Here is a 17301-nt window from a genome sequence, read left to right as displayed (position 1 = left end):
AAATGCATCATCCACCAGACTCGAGAGGATAGAAACCAGCCAGCTTGACATCATTACGGAGGTCAAAAGCTAGCGTTTGTAACAGAATGCAGGTGCAACAGTGCACATGGCATGGATAACTTTTACATCTGTTAAATAATACAGGTTTTAAGGCAACAATCACTGCCATCCAGATTGTTATTGTTTGTTTGTTTTTTAATACAGCTTTATTTACTTCAGTCAATGTCAAACAACATTGTTTTCATATCAGCAAATCATGGCTTTACAGGACCCTTCACCAACCTGCCTGCAGCCCAGCTCTGTCATCATCAGAAAGCATTTTGTTTATTATAAAATGATTAAAAAACTTTCTCATTTATAAAACAGCAGCAGCTAATCTCCTCAGACAGAAAAGGTGATGCAACCCGGTTGTAAATACTCTGTCATTTCTTTAAATGTGTTACATCAAATCACAAATAAGCACATATTCTTTGAAATAAATTGCTCACTTTCAGAATTGATATTTTGTCTATTTAGTGTTTGAAGTTAAAATAGGTTTTAATTAACGTGAAAATCCTTTTAAGACACCTTTTCCTAGACACAGAGGTCAGGATATGCACTGAAGCATGAATAATTGTCACTCTTTGCTCCCACAACTGCCTGCCACCTTCTGCTACCATCCCAATGCTCATCCATTTCCACACAGTCACACAAGCATACACAGATCATAACCAAGGTGTTTTGCATGCTGTGGGATTTCTGTGGCCCTGTGCCCAACAGCGCGTGAAACGCCTGTCTCCCCCCCACCTCGCCTCGGCATCTGGCAGGGTGACAGACAATTGTAACAGCAGTGGTGGTGGGTGGGGAAGAGGGTGTGGGGCATCCTGGGACAGCTCCTCTAACTGTTTGTGACCTCAAAAAGAAGCTGTGATGCAGCAGCATCTTAATTACCTCACTCTGTTTCTGCAGAGCGTTTACATTTACACACACACACACACACACACACACACCTTGCATGTATATATATAAAAAAAAGACATCTGGTTTGATCAAAAACAACCTCATTGCTGGATTCCACAATGATTTCCCTTCCTTTCTTGAGCAAGAGAGAAACAAACATTTTTAGCTTTTGATCCTTTTACACACTAATTTTTCCAACGATTAAAACACACATCATGCATGTTAAACACTACACAGAGGCCCAAACTGACTTCTGTCACATATCATCTGTAAGCAAAAATAAAAACATGCACAAAAAACAAATAATCGTTCTCATTTGGGCCAATTAGTGTGAAAAAATAATGTGAGCATGAAGAAAAATAATGCCACGAAGGGGCATAACATATCTGTGATTCACTTGATTCGTCATCCCTGCCAAGCAAATCCCCATTAAAGCCTGTGTGCTTGTAACATAATTAATAAATACATCATAGCTGCCAAAAAGCAAAAAGATATACTTGTTTTTGCAAGCATGGAGGCTGTGAAGGAGAGAGGAGAGGAGTTGGTCCCTTGACTTTGTCAATTCTAAATATGCAGCTTTCTTTCCATCTGTTGTCTTCATGTATACTGCACATGCTCACTGATGTGTTTGTTCATACATTTATCTGTCAGCAAGATTAATTAAAAACTAACATGCAGAATTTCACAAAATTTGGAGGCCAAGAGCTTATTATTATAGGCCTTGGAGTAGGATGCAAGCACTACAGGTGCCCTTTTGAGTTTCTTTCTCTTTCAGTGTGCATCGACCGTCTGAGCCGTTTTTTATTCTGTGATGCACGCAGAACACAGAAGGGGAGGGGAGGGAGTTCTGGCTAGAGTAGGACGAACCGACCTTCCTCTCAATACGAATTATGAGTGTGATCTGGCCAAATCCCCACAGAGACTACGTTTTCACTTCAAAAGAGTGGCTTGTACGCACCCTGAATAATGCCAGCTCACAGAAAAGCCATTCAGACACTCGGAGGACCTGCAATAAACCCTAAAACCAGAAGCGCTTTAGATGATTCCAGTATTGAGCGAGAGGAAGGGAAGGAAGGGGCTCACGGCAACAACCGAGCTTCTGTGCAACAGAAACGATTGTTTAACGCATGTTTGGACCAGAAGAGCTAAATTTGAAGACGTCACCCTTAAATTTTGGATCTTATGGTCATTTTTTTACTAGTCTGGACTCAATTTAAAGCAATCCCTGCAACTAAATGATTAAGAAAACTTAAAAGCAACTTTTTAAAAAACAGTTTAAACAGACTGGACGCCAAAGGCAAATTCCTAAAATGATCGAGCAGAGGGGGAGCAAAGGTCAAGGTCTGAGGTGCAAAGTTCAGTGCGGTGGTTATCAATAAAGACCTCCTGCGAGCGAGCAGCTCCTTGCACAAATAATTAACGAGCCCTTGAGTCATTTCAAGATTCGTGCATCAGAAAGCCTTCGAGCACTTTCTGATTCGTACTATGTTTAGAACATAAACAAGTGTGGGCCGCCAAGAAGAGAGGGGAAGGTATGACAGACTAAAATATGCATCATTTTATCTGAAGCCAAAGCGGCTTTTTTTCTTAGTCGCGGAGTATAATTAATGCCTCATACTGATACACGCGGATACCCTGTGAAGAAAACACACAATGGTCGACAAGCCTTTTTTTGTGTGCTCATAATTGAGCATGAATCCATTTTTTCCCCTCTCTTATGGTTTGATTTGGATGATGGCATGGGTGAGGGGTGGGAAAGTGGAGGGTGGGCACACAGAAGGCAAGCAAATTTTCTTTGATTTGCTTCAGTTAAAGGCCTCATGGGTGAGATTGAGAGAAAGAGAAGGGGAAAAAAGAGAAAAGAAGAAAAAAGAGAAGGAGAGAGCTGTCACTTTAAGCCATTAAGTCTTGCTATAAAACTGCTCCAATAAAAATGACAGCTGCAGGCCCTTTACTCAAAAGGGGAGCAAAAGCATCACATCAGGAACACAAAACTAGAAGGCTGTAAAAGACAAACTTGGCCAAATGCTTATGGCAGTGTAATTCCACCAGTCCCTCTCCCACCACACACACACACACACACACACCTCCCAGCAGACACACAACCTCTCCCAGTATTACCTTTGTTCCTGAGTTACTGCCAGAGGAGGAATGTAGCCCTCACCACCACCACCCCCTACCCAGTTTAGACACACACACCACCATGAATCTCACTTTCTCACCAAAGACCATGAACTTCAGAGAGTTTTATTAGTCAGCTTTTTTGAGTTTGCATGATTGGAGCATCTTATATTCCCACGAACAGAAGACTGAAGTTTTTCTAAATTTAGGAAAAATTATGCACATTTTGCAGGTATTAGAAACTGGCATCACTATAGATGGCCATTTCTTGTATGAGGGATTTCCACCGTTCTTCTTGCATGCTCTGCTCTTTAGAGGTCTGTCCACGCAATTTTACTCATGTTTCGGTCCATAAACTTTCAGCTTCCCCCAACTTGTCCAGTGTGGATTTTTAGGTACGCTGTGTCTCTATTCTCACCTTTACCAGTGAGCTGTTCCCAGTGTCAACAAAAGCCTAAGCATGGCATGTCTACCACCATGCTTAATAACTGGAGAGGTGGGAGTTTATTTACTCAAACATACCCTTTAGTCAATGATATTGCTACAAATAGGACAGAGCAAGACTAACGCAATCTACCTGAAGGCCTTTTATAGTCTGAGGGATTCTGAATTCCCTCCTAAAAGAATCCTCTTTATGAGTTCTTTCTTGATATTTCAAATCTAAACTTTAGTTCCTGTTAACTACTTTCCCTAATCACATTAAGAACCAAGGAAAGAGCTCCTGGAAAAGTCTTTTTCTTGTTTCCTCTTGGAAAAGTTAGCAAGTTTAATTTACAGGATTCTAGGCAGCTGGCCAGTGGACCAAAGTTTGAAATTTCCATTAAGTGGTCTTTCCTAAATCATAACAGCAAGCGAACTATCCCCAAAACAAACCAAAGTATGAAACTTTGGCTACACTCGCAGAAAATAAAGCATAAAATTGTATCTGTAGGCGTATAAGGAATTATCACTGGGTTGGTACCCTCAAAGGTACTGCCGCTGTACCCTCAGCAGTGCAGTATGTACCTTATATGGAGCAATATTGTATCTCTGGGGGCAGTCTGGTCTTTGCAAGGTACAAACTACACTGTTGAGGGTACAACAGCAGTACCTTGGAGGGTACCACCCTAGTGACAATCCTTTGTTCCCATAAAATGCACAACTGGGTACTTTATTTTCTGAGATTGTGCTTGTATTTTTGTATTAACATAGTTGAGCCTGCGTGCAAGAAAGACAAACGGTTTTCTCTTTAATAATATTTAGAGTGGACTTGACCCACCGCCCCTTAAAAATAAATAAATAAATAAATAAATATAAAAGGAGTGAAAAACTAAAGCTATATCCACTATTCTCTGCTCTAACTGTAGTCAAGCCAAATTAATTCAATTGCCCAAATTAGTTTCTGCACATTTTCAGTCTTAAAATCAACAACCTCGATCCCCAGACTCATGATTTCAACATGAAAAAATAAAATAAATAAAAAGTTGACATGCACAGCATTTCACAGTTGAAATATCATTATAAGGAAAAGCCATCTTCTGAATCATACTTCTACCAGAAATTTGAAAGCTGCACAGAAAAATATTAATGTTTACAGACCAAAATGACTTCAAAAATGCTTTAGAGCTCAGCTGTGTTCGACAGCTCGCCTTCCCTCTCACAATGTTTATTCCGCTGACAGACTGTCATGATCATCCCTGTAATGCTTTGACTAAAGGACATATTCTCCTTTCAATGTCATCCCTGCAGTCCTCATAGCCTAATGTCAAATATGAAAGTGGGGGGGGGGGGGCACACAGTACTGAGTATGTCGTGCCAAATAGAGGTGCCGTCATCACAGCCAACAACCAATCTATAATTGTAAAATGTGTTCACTGTCATTTCAAACAGATGCATGTTGGAATTTCTAATGCACTACGACGTTGGATAATTACACTGAGTAAGCGGAAAATCAATAAATCCAAGGTCTTTGCAAATGCTTGTGTCCTTGAGATGCCCCTCCCAATTAACAACTAGTGCTCAAGTGCAAGTTTAAATATGAATTTGTTTTTTTAAAAAGCTGAGAAAATAGTACTACAGGCTTATACAAAGGTGGCTTGGAGGAGAGGACGAGACCCAACACTGATGGAGGAGAGTGAAGCCTTCCATCTAACCATGGATGCTGTCAGATAAGACTTCACTGTTGAACCTCATTTAGCATGGACACAACACGGCGTGCACCTGTAATAACAGCCTGTCTGTGTTTGCAGCACACAGCGGTTTAGCGTATTTCTGGGAAGCCACATAAAGGGAGTTGTGGCGACAGAGTGCAGAGGGCCTGTAACTGAAGAACGGCTCCATCTACAAGGTCCCTACAAAATCTTCTCTGACACATATCATCAGTTCATGCATCAGTATGCATGAAAGAGCAGCAGACACAATGATGGGGCTCACCTACCGGCTCTGTGCTCATCTTTGCTGCAGGAAGAAGGACAAGGGTCCACTCTGTTCATTTAAACAAACTTACAGTAGCATTTTGCATTAATGATTTACAGTGCAGCATGCATGTATGTGTGTTTAAGCTGGAAAATCCGACTTCTGAAGTCCAATTTGCACAGAACAGATGTGACCTTTGACTAAAAACCCCAATCAAACATCTAAAACTTAATTCTTCCTTTTTGAGAGTTTCCATCCACACAAATAGTCCCAAAATTAAACTCTTGAGTAATACATGGAGGTTACATTTAAGGTACTTATCAAAATCTGAGCACAGACTTTGCTTAATAAGTCAAGCAGCTTAGTCTGAGGTCAGTTTTTAGTTGAATTAACAAGCCTTGAGCTTGGATATTAAATCACGTGGAAAGAATAGGCCTAAAACTTAAAAGTTTTTTTCAGTTAAGTTTCCAGCTAAAATCCAACAAAACAAAATTCATAACTCATGGGGCATCTTGTGACGGATAAAACAAGCATAACTGGACCGCTCGTGCAGGCTGAAACTCTTGATTTCTGCAGCGGGGTGTTAAATTCGCGAGTGAGCGAAGAAAACGCATGAAGCTTAACCCTTTTCTCTTTGTTATTTTTAACTGACTAAAAGAGCTAATATAACAGATAGTGTAGTTCAGTGTTAAAACGTAAAGAGGAAAAGTTCGAACTGGTTACATTTCAGCGCACGCGAAGTGTGCGCGCGGCAGACCTCAAGCGATATCGCTCGTATCAAAGTGAAATGTCATCAGCTCATATAGCAGCACTAGGCATTCGACATAGGGGAGCACGCGCCTGCTTTCGTAAAAAGAACATTTTTTTTCTATAAGTCTTTGTCTTCAAATAAAAAGTGAAATAAAGCGGCATGTCAACAGCCGGTAAGCGTGCTTTTGCAACGGGCTCCACGCGCTGTCAAAAAACAGAAAAGAAAGAACGCCGCGCGAGGACACCTCTCATACGAGCCGATACAAGCGCTATCAAAACCAAGCTCGTTCATAACAACGCAAGGCGCTGTCATTAAACAAACAAACTTACCCAATGACAGGAACGGTTTGGTTTCCATGTCTGACTCGGAGGTTAGCTCATGCCAGCTGAGACGGCCGCTTTGGGGAGTTTTTTCTTCTTCTTTTTCTTTTCTTTTTTTCTTTTTTCTTGTCTCACAGGCAGCTGCTCGAGCAGAGTAAACCGGACCAGGGAGCTGTTGTTTCTGCTGCTGTGGACCTCCTGAGGCAGAGGAGACTTGGCTCTGAGCGGTAAAAGTGACAGGTCGATGTCTGATAGTATCAGAAGATAACCTAATGTTTCTGCCTCTGTTTGCTCACTCAGCTGCTGCGCGCTCACTCCTCTCCTCTCTCGCTCTCGTGCTCGGTTGTACAACAACTCCAACTACTGGAACAGTACAGCAGAAGGGACCTGTGCAGGGGGTACTCCCACCAACGTAGACCAGACTGCAGCGACACGGCAGTAGAAATGCGAGGATTTTTTTTTCTATTTTCTTTTGTTTAAAAGTAATCACACCAAACATAAAAAGTAAGAATGCTATGCACATTTTATAGTACAAATTTCCCACCAGGTGGTGATTTCTTAATCACTTGGAGCCCCTTCAGCTGAGCGGCAGCTACTTACTCTCTTTAGCGCTTATCTCCTGTTATTTTAACCTGGTCACACGTGTTGAACCAGGACTGTTGGCTCTGCAGAGAGATTTTTCTACTGCCTGAAATAAGTCCATCTTTCTCTGGAAACTGCCACGTTCAGCTGCACACAACAAGGACTGAGCTTTGATAGCAGTTTAACCTATCTTAATCCGATCTAAAAATCTGCTAATCTAAACTAGGCTTTTGCGGAGCTCTTTGTTAAGGTGACTGAAACTCAGATTGCCCAGATTCGGTGCATTCAATTGAAAATGAGGAAAACGCTATAAAGAAATGGAAAAATGTCTGTCATACCTCTAAAAACAGAGGAGCACTGTGCAGAAATCTTGAACCACCCCCAATTTCTTTATGCTGCCAAGAAAAAAATAAAATAAAAAACTAAGGGGGATGTGGCGCAAGTTATTGGAAATGCATGAAAAAATGGAAATACATTATATAATGCAAAACAGACTTTGTTCAAGTACTTTTATTCTTCAGCAAAGCCCGAATTCTCTCTTCTTTGAGTATGCTTCACAGAATAGTTCTCCAGGTTTCTTGAAGGACTTTCCAAAGCTCTTCTTTAGATGGTGGCTGCTTTTTGTTCTGTTCTCTGTCAAGATGATCCCAGTCTGCTTCAATAATGTCTAAGTCCAGGGATCTGAGGAGGATTCATCACCCAATGAGACTTGTTGACAGATTTTCTGTCCCATTCTTGTGTCATTTAGCACACCTTAGTCTTTTCTCTTTTCCACCCTTCCATGAAAGACCATTTTTGATCTCAGGTGTTTGCTAGATTCATTCCTGCAAAGATCTTAAGGATATACTCCATATTCCACCCCACAGTTTTCCCCCTAAATATTAAACTTAAAATAGATTATTTGACGAGTTTTCTTTTATGTGTAGACACAGCACGGGTCCATCCCTTAAATTAAGTGCTTTTTTCATGCTTGAACGATTCATAGGTCAGTGTTAAGTGGGCTTAACAAACAAAGCAGATTCCTCTGATAATGGCCCTGGTGATGGATTGGAGTGGAAATTAGTGAAAAAACAGTCAATGTCCAAAGAAAACTAGTGTGTAGAACTATTACTCAAGACCACTATACAAGAGTAGAAGAAAGTTTGATTTCTCGAAGCAAAATAAACAAAAGTGTGAAGTGGCTTGTGATTTATGGGGCAGTTTTTACCCTCAAAGCTTAACAAACCCAGATTTCACAGTCAATGTCAGCCAGTTACAATAAGACATTATCCTGAGCTTGTACCCCAGAGCGTCTTCCATCCCAGAACAAAAAGTCAATCACCAACAAGAAAAACTGCAAGAGCTTAAATTAAATTATGCATGCTTATGTTAACATCCCCCTCCATACTATAATGGTTAATGAAGTCCATTCAAATACTTGCTAACGTGGCATTAACGAAAAAGAAATCAATGAATTTATTGCAGATGGATAAAAGTTTGCAGGAGATTCAAATAAGAGCCTCTGGGCTCACTTTATAGTAAGCAGTAGCACACTCATTTACATAACTCTCACTGCATTAGATCAATCTGCTATCTACATCTCCATCATTTTGAGTCTTAATTTGAGTCACAGCTGCCTCGTGTGCACCTCCTTTACTTCTTCACTCCATCCTGCGAGCGTTGACGAGGAGGAGGCTGACGAATGTCCCTCCTCTGATCTACGCTGAATGAGAAGCCGATCATATGCAGGCATTATTTTGCCATGTAGAGTGCATAAATTAGCATTGTAGGGTAAGAAAATGCCTCCTGAAGCCATCCTTTAGGCCCCTGTGATCAGGTTGCTTTTAATAAGACCTTGTAGGTCTTCGCCACGTTTGCACTGACGCATGATACATAATTAATGCAATGCATGGCACATCAGAGATCAAAGGCAATTGTAAGAACGAAAGAGTGAAATTAAGCCTGACTGGGCACTGATTCAAGGTGTGTTTGTGCGCATGTGTGTGATAGGGATGTATGTGTTTCTGTGTAGATGTGAGGAGAGAAAAATGAGTTGTTGAAATGGTTCATTATCTTGCTTTTATGTCACTATTTCCCTCATCTGTCTTCTACAGTATTTACCAATGTTTGCAGGATGATGTTCACTGAGTTATTTAGGTGAGTAGAACCTTACCAAAGTGTTTTTATATGTCCCTTTTTCTTGCAGGTCCTCAGTCTGTAACTTAAGACAGACAACATGGCCCTTTTAAACACCTCGATCTGGATGGGTTCTTTCATCTTCCCGCTAAATCGGGCTATTTAATCCTCAGCTCGGGCCATGATTAATAGCGCTCTGACCCTTCACCTCCATCCATATAAATTCTCTGGAGACTCCTCTGGCCATCCTTATTGCCTCACACCTTAGCCTGCTGAGGTCTTGTGTCTACATTTAGCCCTGAATTGCGATATCTCTTAGCTCAGATGAGTCCCTTCTGTCTTTCTGTTTCTGTTCCTCAACTTTATGTGATGTGTTTTGGCCTCAGGGGGATGAGAGACCACCACTACTGGGCTACGCTTTGGTATGGCTGCTTTGACAGCCCTCCTACTCCTCTTTCTCCCTCTCTTAAAGCGGGTGATAAATGAGACAAGGGCCTTTTGGTCTTCTTTGTACTCTGACTTTTCACGACAAGCTAATTCGTAAAAGTTATTATTGACTATTTCAGTGGCATTGACAATGGCTTACAGTCAGAAGGAATTTATAGATAAATACAGGTTGCAGGTTATTTTTCTCCCTTAAATCATAAATAAAAATAAATAGTAAAATGCTTCTTTAAAACTATATCAAACCTCTTAACCAAGAAGAAAAATAGGAACAGCATAGCATAGCAGGTAGTCCAACACAAAGCTGACTTTGTGATATTTCTTCATTTTGAATCTGATTATACTTAAATGTGACCAGTTGATTGAGAACAGAGGAATAAGGAGGGATATGAGGAGCCTTTTAACATCACTAGGCCATTTGTGGAGGTGTTCAGCATTGTCTGCCCTGAAGGAAGGTTCCAATCGTCACAGCCATGGGTTCACATTCCTTAACCCCCGGGGTCAGGGCTTTGTCTGTGGATAGCACTGAGGCAACTTCCCTTGCGGAAATCAACAAGAGCTGACACAGTAAATGCTGGAGACGAACACAGAGGCAGGAAGGAGGACCACTGCACACATAGAGGCAAATACATAGTTAAACATGACTATTATATCAGAAAGAAAACAAAAAACAATCAAAAGTATCATACTACTTTGTGTGTTTTTAGTGTGGGGAATATACTGTGCTATGTCACTAATTCATGTTGGACTATTTTTGCCTGATTTCTGCTTCACATTTTCTGCCATGCAGTCTTGACACATGGAAGCTACGTGCCAGGGGCAACAAAATAGTACCAACAAAGAGTCAATCATTAATTTTCATGGCCTGAACACAGAAATTGTCATGTCATTGTAGACATGATAATTTCTGACAAATATATATATATATATATATATATATATATATATAGTCTGTTGTGATTAGGTTGAGCAAAACAAATAATTACTTGGGAATAGTAAATGGTTTGGACAGCCTCATATCACCTGGAATGCAGCAATCAAACCTGATTTCTGCTCTCTGAAATAATGCATTAACAAAATGCTTGATGTGTTGTCAGCCTGATAATTAAAAAGGCTGCTCTAGGATAAAAAAGGTGCAGGTATTTTCCCCAAAAAGGTGCAAATGCTTTATTATCACTAAAGCTGTATTGTAATAAGGAGCAAAAATTTCCAAAAAATTGTACATTTTTGTATCTTTGAAAGAAAACAATCCTGCACCCTTAGTGGAAAAAAAAAAAGTTCAGGCATACCTGCAAAAAACTCCACATCTGTTGTCAGGTAATGTCACTCATTTAACATTTGTGGTTTGGGCTTGGAAAAGAAAGTGGGGAACCCAGAGAAAACCCACACAGGCACATGAAGAAACTCCAAACACAAAACAGAAAAGTCACAGCTGAGATTCTTACTAAGACTGCAATGCAGCGAGGCCACATCACAACCAAGCAGCTCACACCTGTCTATCAAGAGTTTAGCGTAAACCTTGAAGTTATTAAGTCAGTGAGGATTTGTACCTTTAAAATCAAACAAAACTCTACTGTTTTTACCAAAAGGACCATTTCAATACCTTTTCCAAGAACTGTCCTTTTGGGTACAGAGAAAAAACCCTCATTTTTCTGTGTGCACCAAGTCATATCAATAACATTATGGTTAATTTACACACTTCTTTCAGACCACCCTGACCAATGACCATCAAATCTGCATTACTTTTCTGTAGCATTGGAGCATATACTGTAACTACAGAATACTATAGGTGTTCAGAACTTTACTACCAAACAAACTTCTAATCATTTTACCTTTTTCCTCCATTTCCCATTCACGGCTTATTCTTATATGATTTTTGTTGGATTTTAAAATGCCACAGTGAGAGTTAAGTTGTTGAATAAAGTAGGAAAATCCCTGGTAGGAATGATGGCTGTGAAAAAATAAGACGTTTCGTTAACTAGAAGACTCCATAAACCCCAACAAGCTGAGATGAAGGGAAATAATGGCTCTATTGAATGGGATAAAATGGGAAAAACACATCTTTGTAGCACATTTAGCCATCAGCGCCTGTATTTCAACCTACATTTTCTTTGATTTTTCTTGATTCTAGAAACGATTCCTGTTGTCCAGAGGTACACCTCATACACACAGTACTGCAACCTCCACTCTGTTTTCACAATTTATTTCATGGCGGTTGATAGAAGCCTTTATATGTGCCCATCAAATCAAACCAATGGATGCAATGAGCCACTCACACACATAGAGAGAGAGATAAAGAGCAAACAATATTTTCCTAAGTGATTGGGCCTTTTCAGCTTAGGACTCTTATCAATACCGCACGTTTCATCATCTGTACCACTGATGCGCTATGCTAGCTTTTTGAACGCTGTCCCTGGCAGATGAGACTTCCTCAATGGGAATTATGGGCAGCTCAGGCATGCATCATTCTCTTCTATCATATTAAAGTGAAATTGGCTACATTTATACCGACACAACGATCAATCTTGTCAGCTCTTGGCAGACTCTGGTTTTATCACAAAGGAGAGAATCACCCTTTCCTGAAGAGCATCATCCTCTTACTTACAATCAGGTCCAGCATTATTGCAGGATGATGGAGCTACTGCTGCCGGAGCTGACAGATTAAAAAGGTGAATTATTGTTGTGCAAAGGGTTGAAGGTGTTGTCAAACACTCCCTTTTTTTCTTTGCAGGCATTTTTATTATAACAGCTGATGAGGTTTCATTTTCTTTCAAGTATTTTGATCATTTACTGTCAAATACTAAAGAAAAAAAACCCCATGAATTTATGTTGAAAGGTGAGAGAAATGTTGCTTAAAGCCTGAAATGTTTAAAGTGTCACCTTCAGAATGTTCCTTTTCTATCAATAATTCATCATGTTTGAAGTTATTTATTTAACCTAAACTCCTGTTGTATTATGGTTTGAGTCTAATATGAAACTGCAGCAGAGCTCAGACTTCTTGGATTTTGGCTGCATGCTGAACGTGGCACTTTTCTCTGCAAGACATTTATGCCACAAGTGTGCTTCAAACCACAAGCCAAGATATTAACATACAAAGTTTTTTTTTCCATATCTTGCACTTTGCTTTGCAAAGCTCAGCTGCTTTGTGTTGCATTGCCACTGATCCTGCTTTTGGAGCGTGGTGACGAACAATCAGACCGCATCCTGCAAAAAAAAGTCTTGCTCAATCCGATATGCTGAGGGATTTACGGATGTTTTATATTATTATTTATTTTTTCAACTTCAGTGACTAAATCATACTTTTGTTATCTGCAGCTTCAAATATTTGCATTGCAAGCTATCTTAAAGGATATCTTCCTCATCTAAAAATGACCTCAAGCACTATAAAGTTGAGGTAACTTGCTTTTATATCTAATCCTAAAACAAGAATTTATATAAGTACAGCTACAGCCCTCAGAGAAGCCTGATATATTGGTCACTAGATGTGTCCTTATTGCCTTCCTCTCCAGTTGTTGCAGCACAGCTGGGAGAGAGTGTGACACTGTTGGACTTCAGCTGGGTAAACACTTCCTGCTGAGGCCAGAGATCTTGTTTACACACAGGGCACAGCGCACATCATTGAGTGGGGCCTCGCAGCCGCTGCAAGGATGGATGGTCTAACCAGGCCAGAGTCCATGTGGGCACAGCAGTCAAAATGTGACAAGAGACCACCCCCATATCTGCTGAAACCATTAAGCTTTGAGAAGCAGACACCAGGTTGTGTTTTGTTGTGGATGCTGTGGTTCCACTCTTCTTGAGTCTGCCTGCACATGTGTGCTTTGCACGTTAAGCGATCCTCGGACTGCCTGTGAAAGAACTGACTGAATGGTGCTAGAAAAAGACACACAGTCATGTCACTGAGAGGAACAGGACACCTTTTTTGTGGCTTCCTGCTTGCTGACTGAGACTCTTGCACACAAGCTCTTTGACCACAGCTAATAATAAACCTCTTCGAGGCAGACATCACAGATGTGATAGAGATGCTAAATTTTCATTCGCCAAAATCAAAGTGATTTTTCTTGCTTTTGAAAGGAGGCCTGTGGAGATATCAGGGTTAGACATTGCTGTGTGTGCAGGTCCCACTTTGCCTAGGGGATGCAGAGAATAACAGTGATGCCATTTTTCTATATTAAGCTCCTCACAGAAGCTCATGTTGCTACACATGATGCCTAAATTGAATTTTTTTTTATTGTATTCAAACCTGTGTCTTTGACTGTTGTTGGTGGAATTTAAAACAATACTTTGGAGGAAAAGTAGTCCATTAGCAAATGAAAAAAGAAATTAGCTGTCAGTCACACATTGTCATCTTACTGACATTCATAGTGTTTAATTTAAAATTTTAACTTATGACTTCTGATATGCGAGGCATCAATACAAGATGTATTTGTTTCATATTCCCCTTTCAAGGCAGAATTTTCAATCAAGGCCAGTGTCTTTTCTGACAAATGTAAATGGCTTCAATTAGATTTTTCCAACACCACGCTCACCAGATTTTGAAGATAAAAACAGGCTGCTCTGCCAAAAATAAGTCACTGATGCAGTGAGCAACTTCTCATTCTCTTAACAGCCATGTCATAAACCACTTCCTTTCAGGGTCAGACTTCTGGTCTGCAAGAAAGTGGATGAAACCACAAAATCTGGATCAGAAAGTTTCCAAGGCATTATTACAACCTGGCATGATGGTGGTGGACCACTAATCTGAAGGAAGAAATGTGGAAGATATGCAATCTTGAATAATCACAGTAGAATTCACTTAAAAGTTTGATGAAATGAAAAATAAGAAAACCAACAGCAGAACTCAGTAGAGGTTAATAGTGAAGGTTGAGAGCACGTGCACACACAATGCAAAGAGAACTCAAGGTATTGGATTGGTATTGGTTAGCTGATAGAAGCATTAAGATTGAACACTGTAGCAAATAATAAAACAGATCATGAGGTCTGATGACTATGTTGCAGAGTAGGGGGTGCACAGTGCAAGAGCAGATGGAGGAAGTGCTGCACCCATCATGTCTAATGCCGATCATACAAGCTTGCAGAGGCAGCGTTTACAATCTAAACTTATTTTAGTTCCTGAGAATGAGGTCCTGGTTCAGTATCTCAGTGTCTCGTTCACAAATATAGGAAGAATTAATCTGTAGATAGACAGGCAGATTTGTGCAGCATCCACAGTGATGTGGACTCTACATCAGTCTGTTGTGGTGAAGAAGGAGTTGAGCCAAAGGCGACATTCTTGGTTTACCGGTCGATCTATGTTCCTACCTTCGCCTATGGCCATGAGCATAGCGGGTAGTGACTGTAAGAACGAGATCATGGATACAAATAGATGAAATTAGTTTCCTCGACAGAGTGTCTGGACTCTCCTCAGAGCTCATAGTAGAGCTGCTGCTCATTTCCATTGAGAGGAGCAAGATGAGGGGGCTCAAGCATCTGGTTAGGATGCCTCCTGGTTCCAGGCACATTCTGCTGGGAGGAGGCTGCAGGGAAGAACCAGGATACACTGGAGAGACTGCATATGTTGGCTGGCCAGAGAGAAGAGCTCTGTGCTTTCCTGCTTAAACTTCAACCTGACCTTGAAGAAACTGTAGAAAATGGATGGATGGATGGATATTTTAGTTGGTCAAGTTTAGGTTAGCAACATTATGTACCCAAATAATGAGACCAGTTGACCGCCTGTATATATGACATTACTACGACTAATGGATTTTTTTTTATCTCCCCCTAATGGTATGGGCATATTTGAAGATGACAATGAAATTCCTCAGGCTCACTTTTCCATCAACGAGTCATCTTTCAAACCACTTTCTGCCTCAAAACACAATTTTAGGAGCTATTCATGCCCAAAGTCCTCAAAGTGATTGTATCCTTTGCATAGCATTGTGAATTTCTATTTGTCCCATAAACTTTTCTTTGGCTGGAATTGAAAAGTCAAAACAATCCAAGCCGAAAGTTATTAACTCCCTTTCTCAATAGTCGTGGCTAAACCCTTACTTGCTCTTGGAACAAAGAAATGGCTCTTAAAATCACAAACAGGCTTTTAGCGTGTCCCAACTGGGATTTTGGACAACTTCCTTTCTATATTAATCCCTTGGTCTTTCAGTTTGGAAGCCTTCATTGCTGGTAGGTGCCAGTCAAAGGCTATGGATCTGAAACATTGGCTAATTTTCAGCAAATCTCAAAAAAACCTTACAATCACATGTTTGGATTATGAAGCCTTTTAGGCACACAAATATAAACAAAAAAAACCACACATTTAAAAACATATTTAAAATGTTCTTATTTTATGTTGTATACAGTGAAGATCTCTTGATTTTTATAGTTTCAAAGGCCGAACAAGAAATAAACTGAATCCAAAACTTTTCTTTAAGAACAGCTTTATCTAGTCAGCAGACTACTGGAGAGACGCCCTTCCTTCACACGTTATCCGCCTGAGAACTGTGAGCACAGTGCTTTCTGTGTTTGTGTGTGTGTGAGTCTGAGCCACACTCTCAGTGATTTACAGCTCCTCTCACACTCTCCCCTTCTGTCTGCTGGTCAACTGCAGCAGCAAAAGCAGCTACAACGGACGGCTACGGAGAACCATAAATCTGGACGCTTCCAACTGCTGTCTTCCACTTCAAGGGGAAGCCTGTCCTGTTGCAAACATGATTAAGCCTCTTCCTCTCTTGTCCGCAGCACCCCTTCACACACTTGCTAACCTTCATCCTCTTTCCCCTAATAAGAGGCCCCTGCTGCAGGGAAAAGCAGGGCTTCCTTCACACCTCAGAGGCAAGGATCCTTCCAGATTTGCTGTTCCTTTCCTACAAAGGAAATAACTAATATAGAATAACCTAGACATTGACTTTATGTTAAAGAAAAAAACAAAGAGACTATGTAAAAGTGAATAAATCCTCCAAATAGTTGGTCTGTACTTGAAAAGTAGTTGCTTTTCTCGTCTTTTTTTATGAGTGTCTCACTTCTACTGATGACAATATAAAAGAAAAAGAAAAAGTTTTCAAAAGGCTCGTTCAAGATGAGTGAAGCGATAGTCCTGCGTGTCAATTTGTAAGCAGGTTTTCATGGTGCAGGCGGGGGGAGTTTACAGCAGGAATGGAGATGTGTTGTCATTGAGCTGCCTGAATACATCTATGAAATTTTAGATGAGAAAGAGGCGGGGAGGGCTGTCAACGGCGAGTGGGTCCGTCAGTGAACTGGGGCAGCAGACACGAGCATCCAGCTTAAAGCTGGAAGAAACACACACACACACGCGCGCGTTTAAGACACATAGCCACACACACAGTTTGAGCCAACAGGCTATTTACCTGCCGACTTACACGCACACACACACAGGCACACGCCAAAGTATACCCATTCAAATGTATAAACACGCACACTCATTATTCATGGAGGAATGGCTCACAGATGCTTGATCTCCTCACTGTCAGCCAGGCTTTTTATCTTGGGTTCCAGCTGAGGACAAGTTTTTGAAAAACTTTATCCGGCTAATCAAGCTTCGCCTGTCAAATTTCTTTGAGGATTGATGTGGCAAAATGCTCCGACTTTTCATTGCATGTGCTAAATTATTCCAAGTGGTATGACTGGTTATTTATTTATTATTAT

At 40.6% G+C, this 17301-nt stretch overlaps 1 protein-coding gene across 4 annotated transcripts in view; it reads right to left on the bottom strand.

Moving 5' to 3' along the window:
• Nucleotides 1–7032, bottom strand: part of rxraa (retinoid X receptor, alpha a) — a 115223-nt gene extending 108191 nt beyond the window's left edge. The window contains exon 1 of one of the 4 annotated variants that reach the window (XM_041970411.1): nucleotides 6535–7032. In XM_041970411.1, the coding sequence (XP_041826345.1) occupies nucleotides 6535–6562 (28 nt within the window). In that variant the 5' untranslated portion in view covers nucleotides 6563–7032. The remainder of the gene's footprint in view (nucleotides 1–6534) is intronic. The other 3 variants (XM_041970412.1, XM_041970413.1, XM_041970415.1) reach the window with 3 other exon arrangements.
• Between the last annotated feature and the right edge of the window lie 10269 nt (nucleotides 7033–17301).

Source organism: Melanotaenia boesemani, chromosome 19 (assembly GCF_017639745.1).
Source record: "Melanotaenia boesemani isolate fMelBoe1 chromosome 19, fMelBoe1.pri, whole genome shotgun sequence".
Lineage (NCBI taxonomy): Eukaryota > Metazoa > Chordata > Actinopteri > Atheriniformes > Melanotaeniidae > Melanotaenia > Melanotaenia boesemani.
The sequence above is the reverse complement of the archived record's forward strand: the minus strand, read 5'-3'. Positions and strand labels throughout refer to the sequence as shown.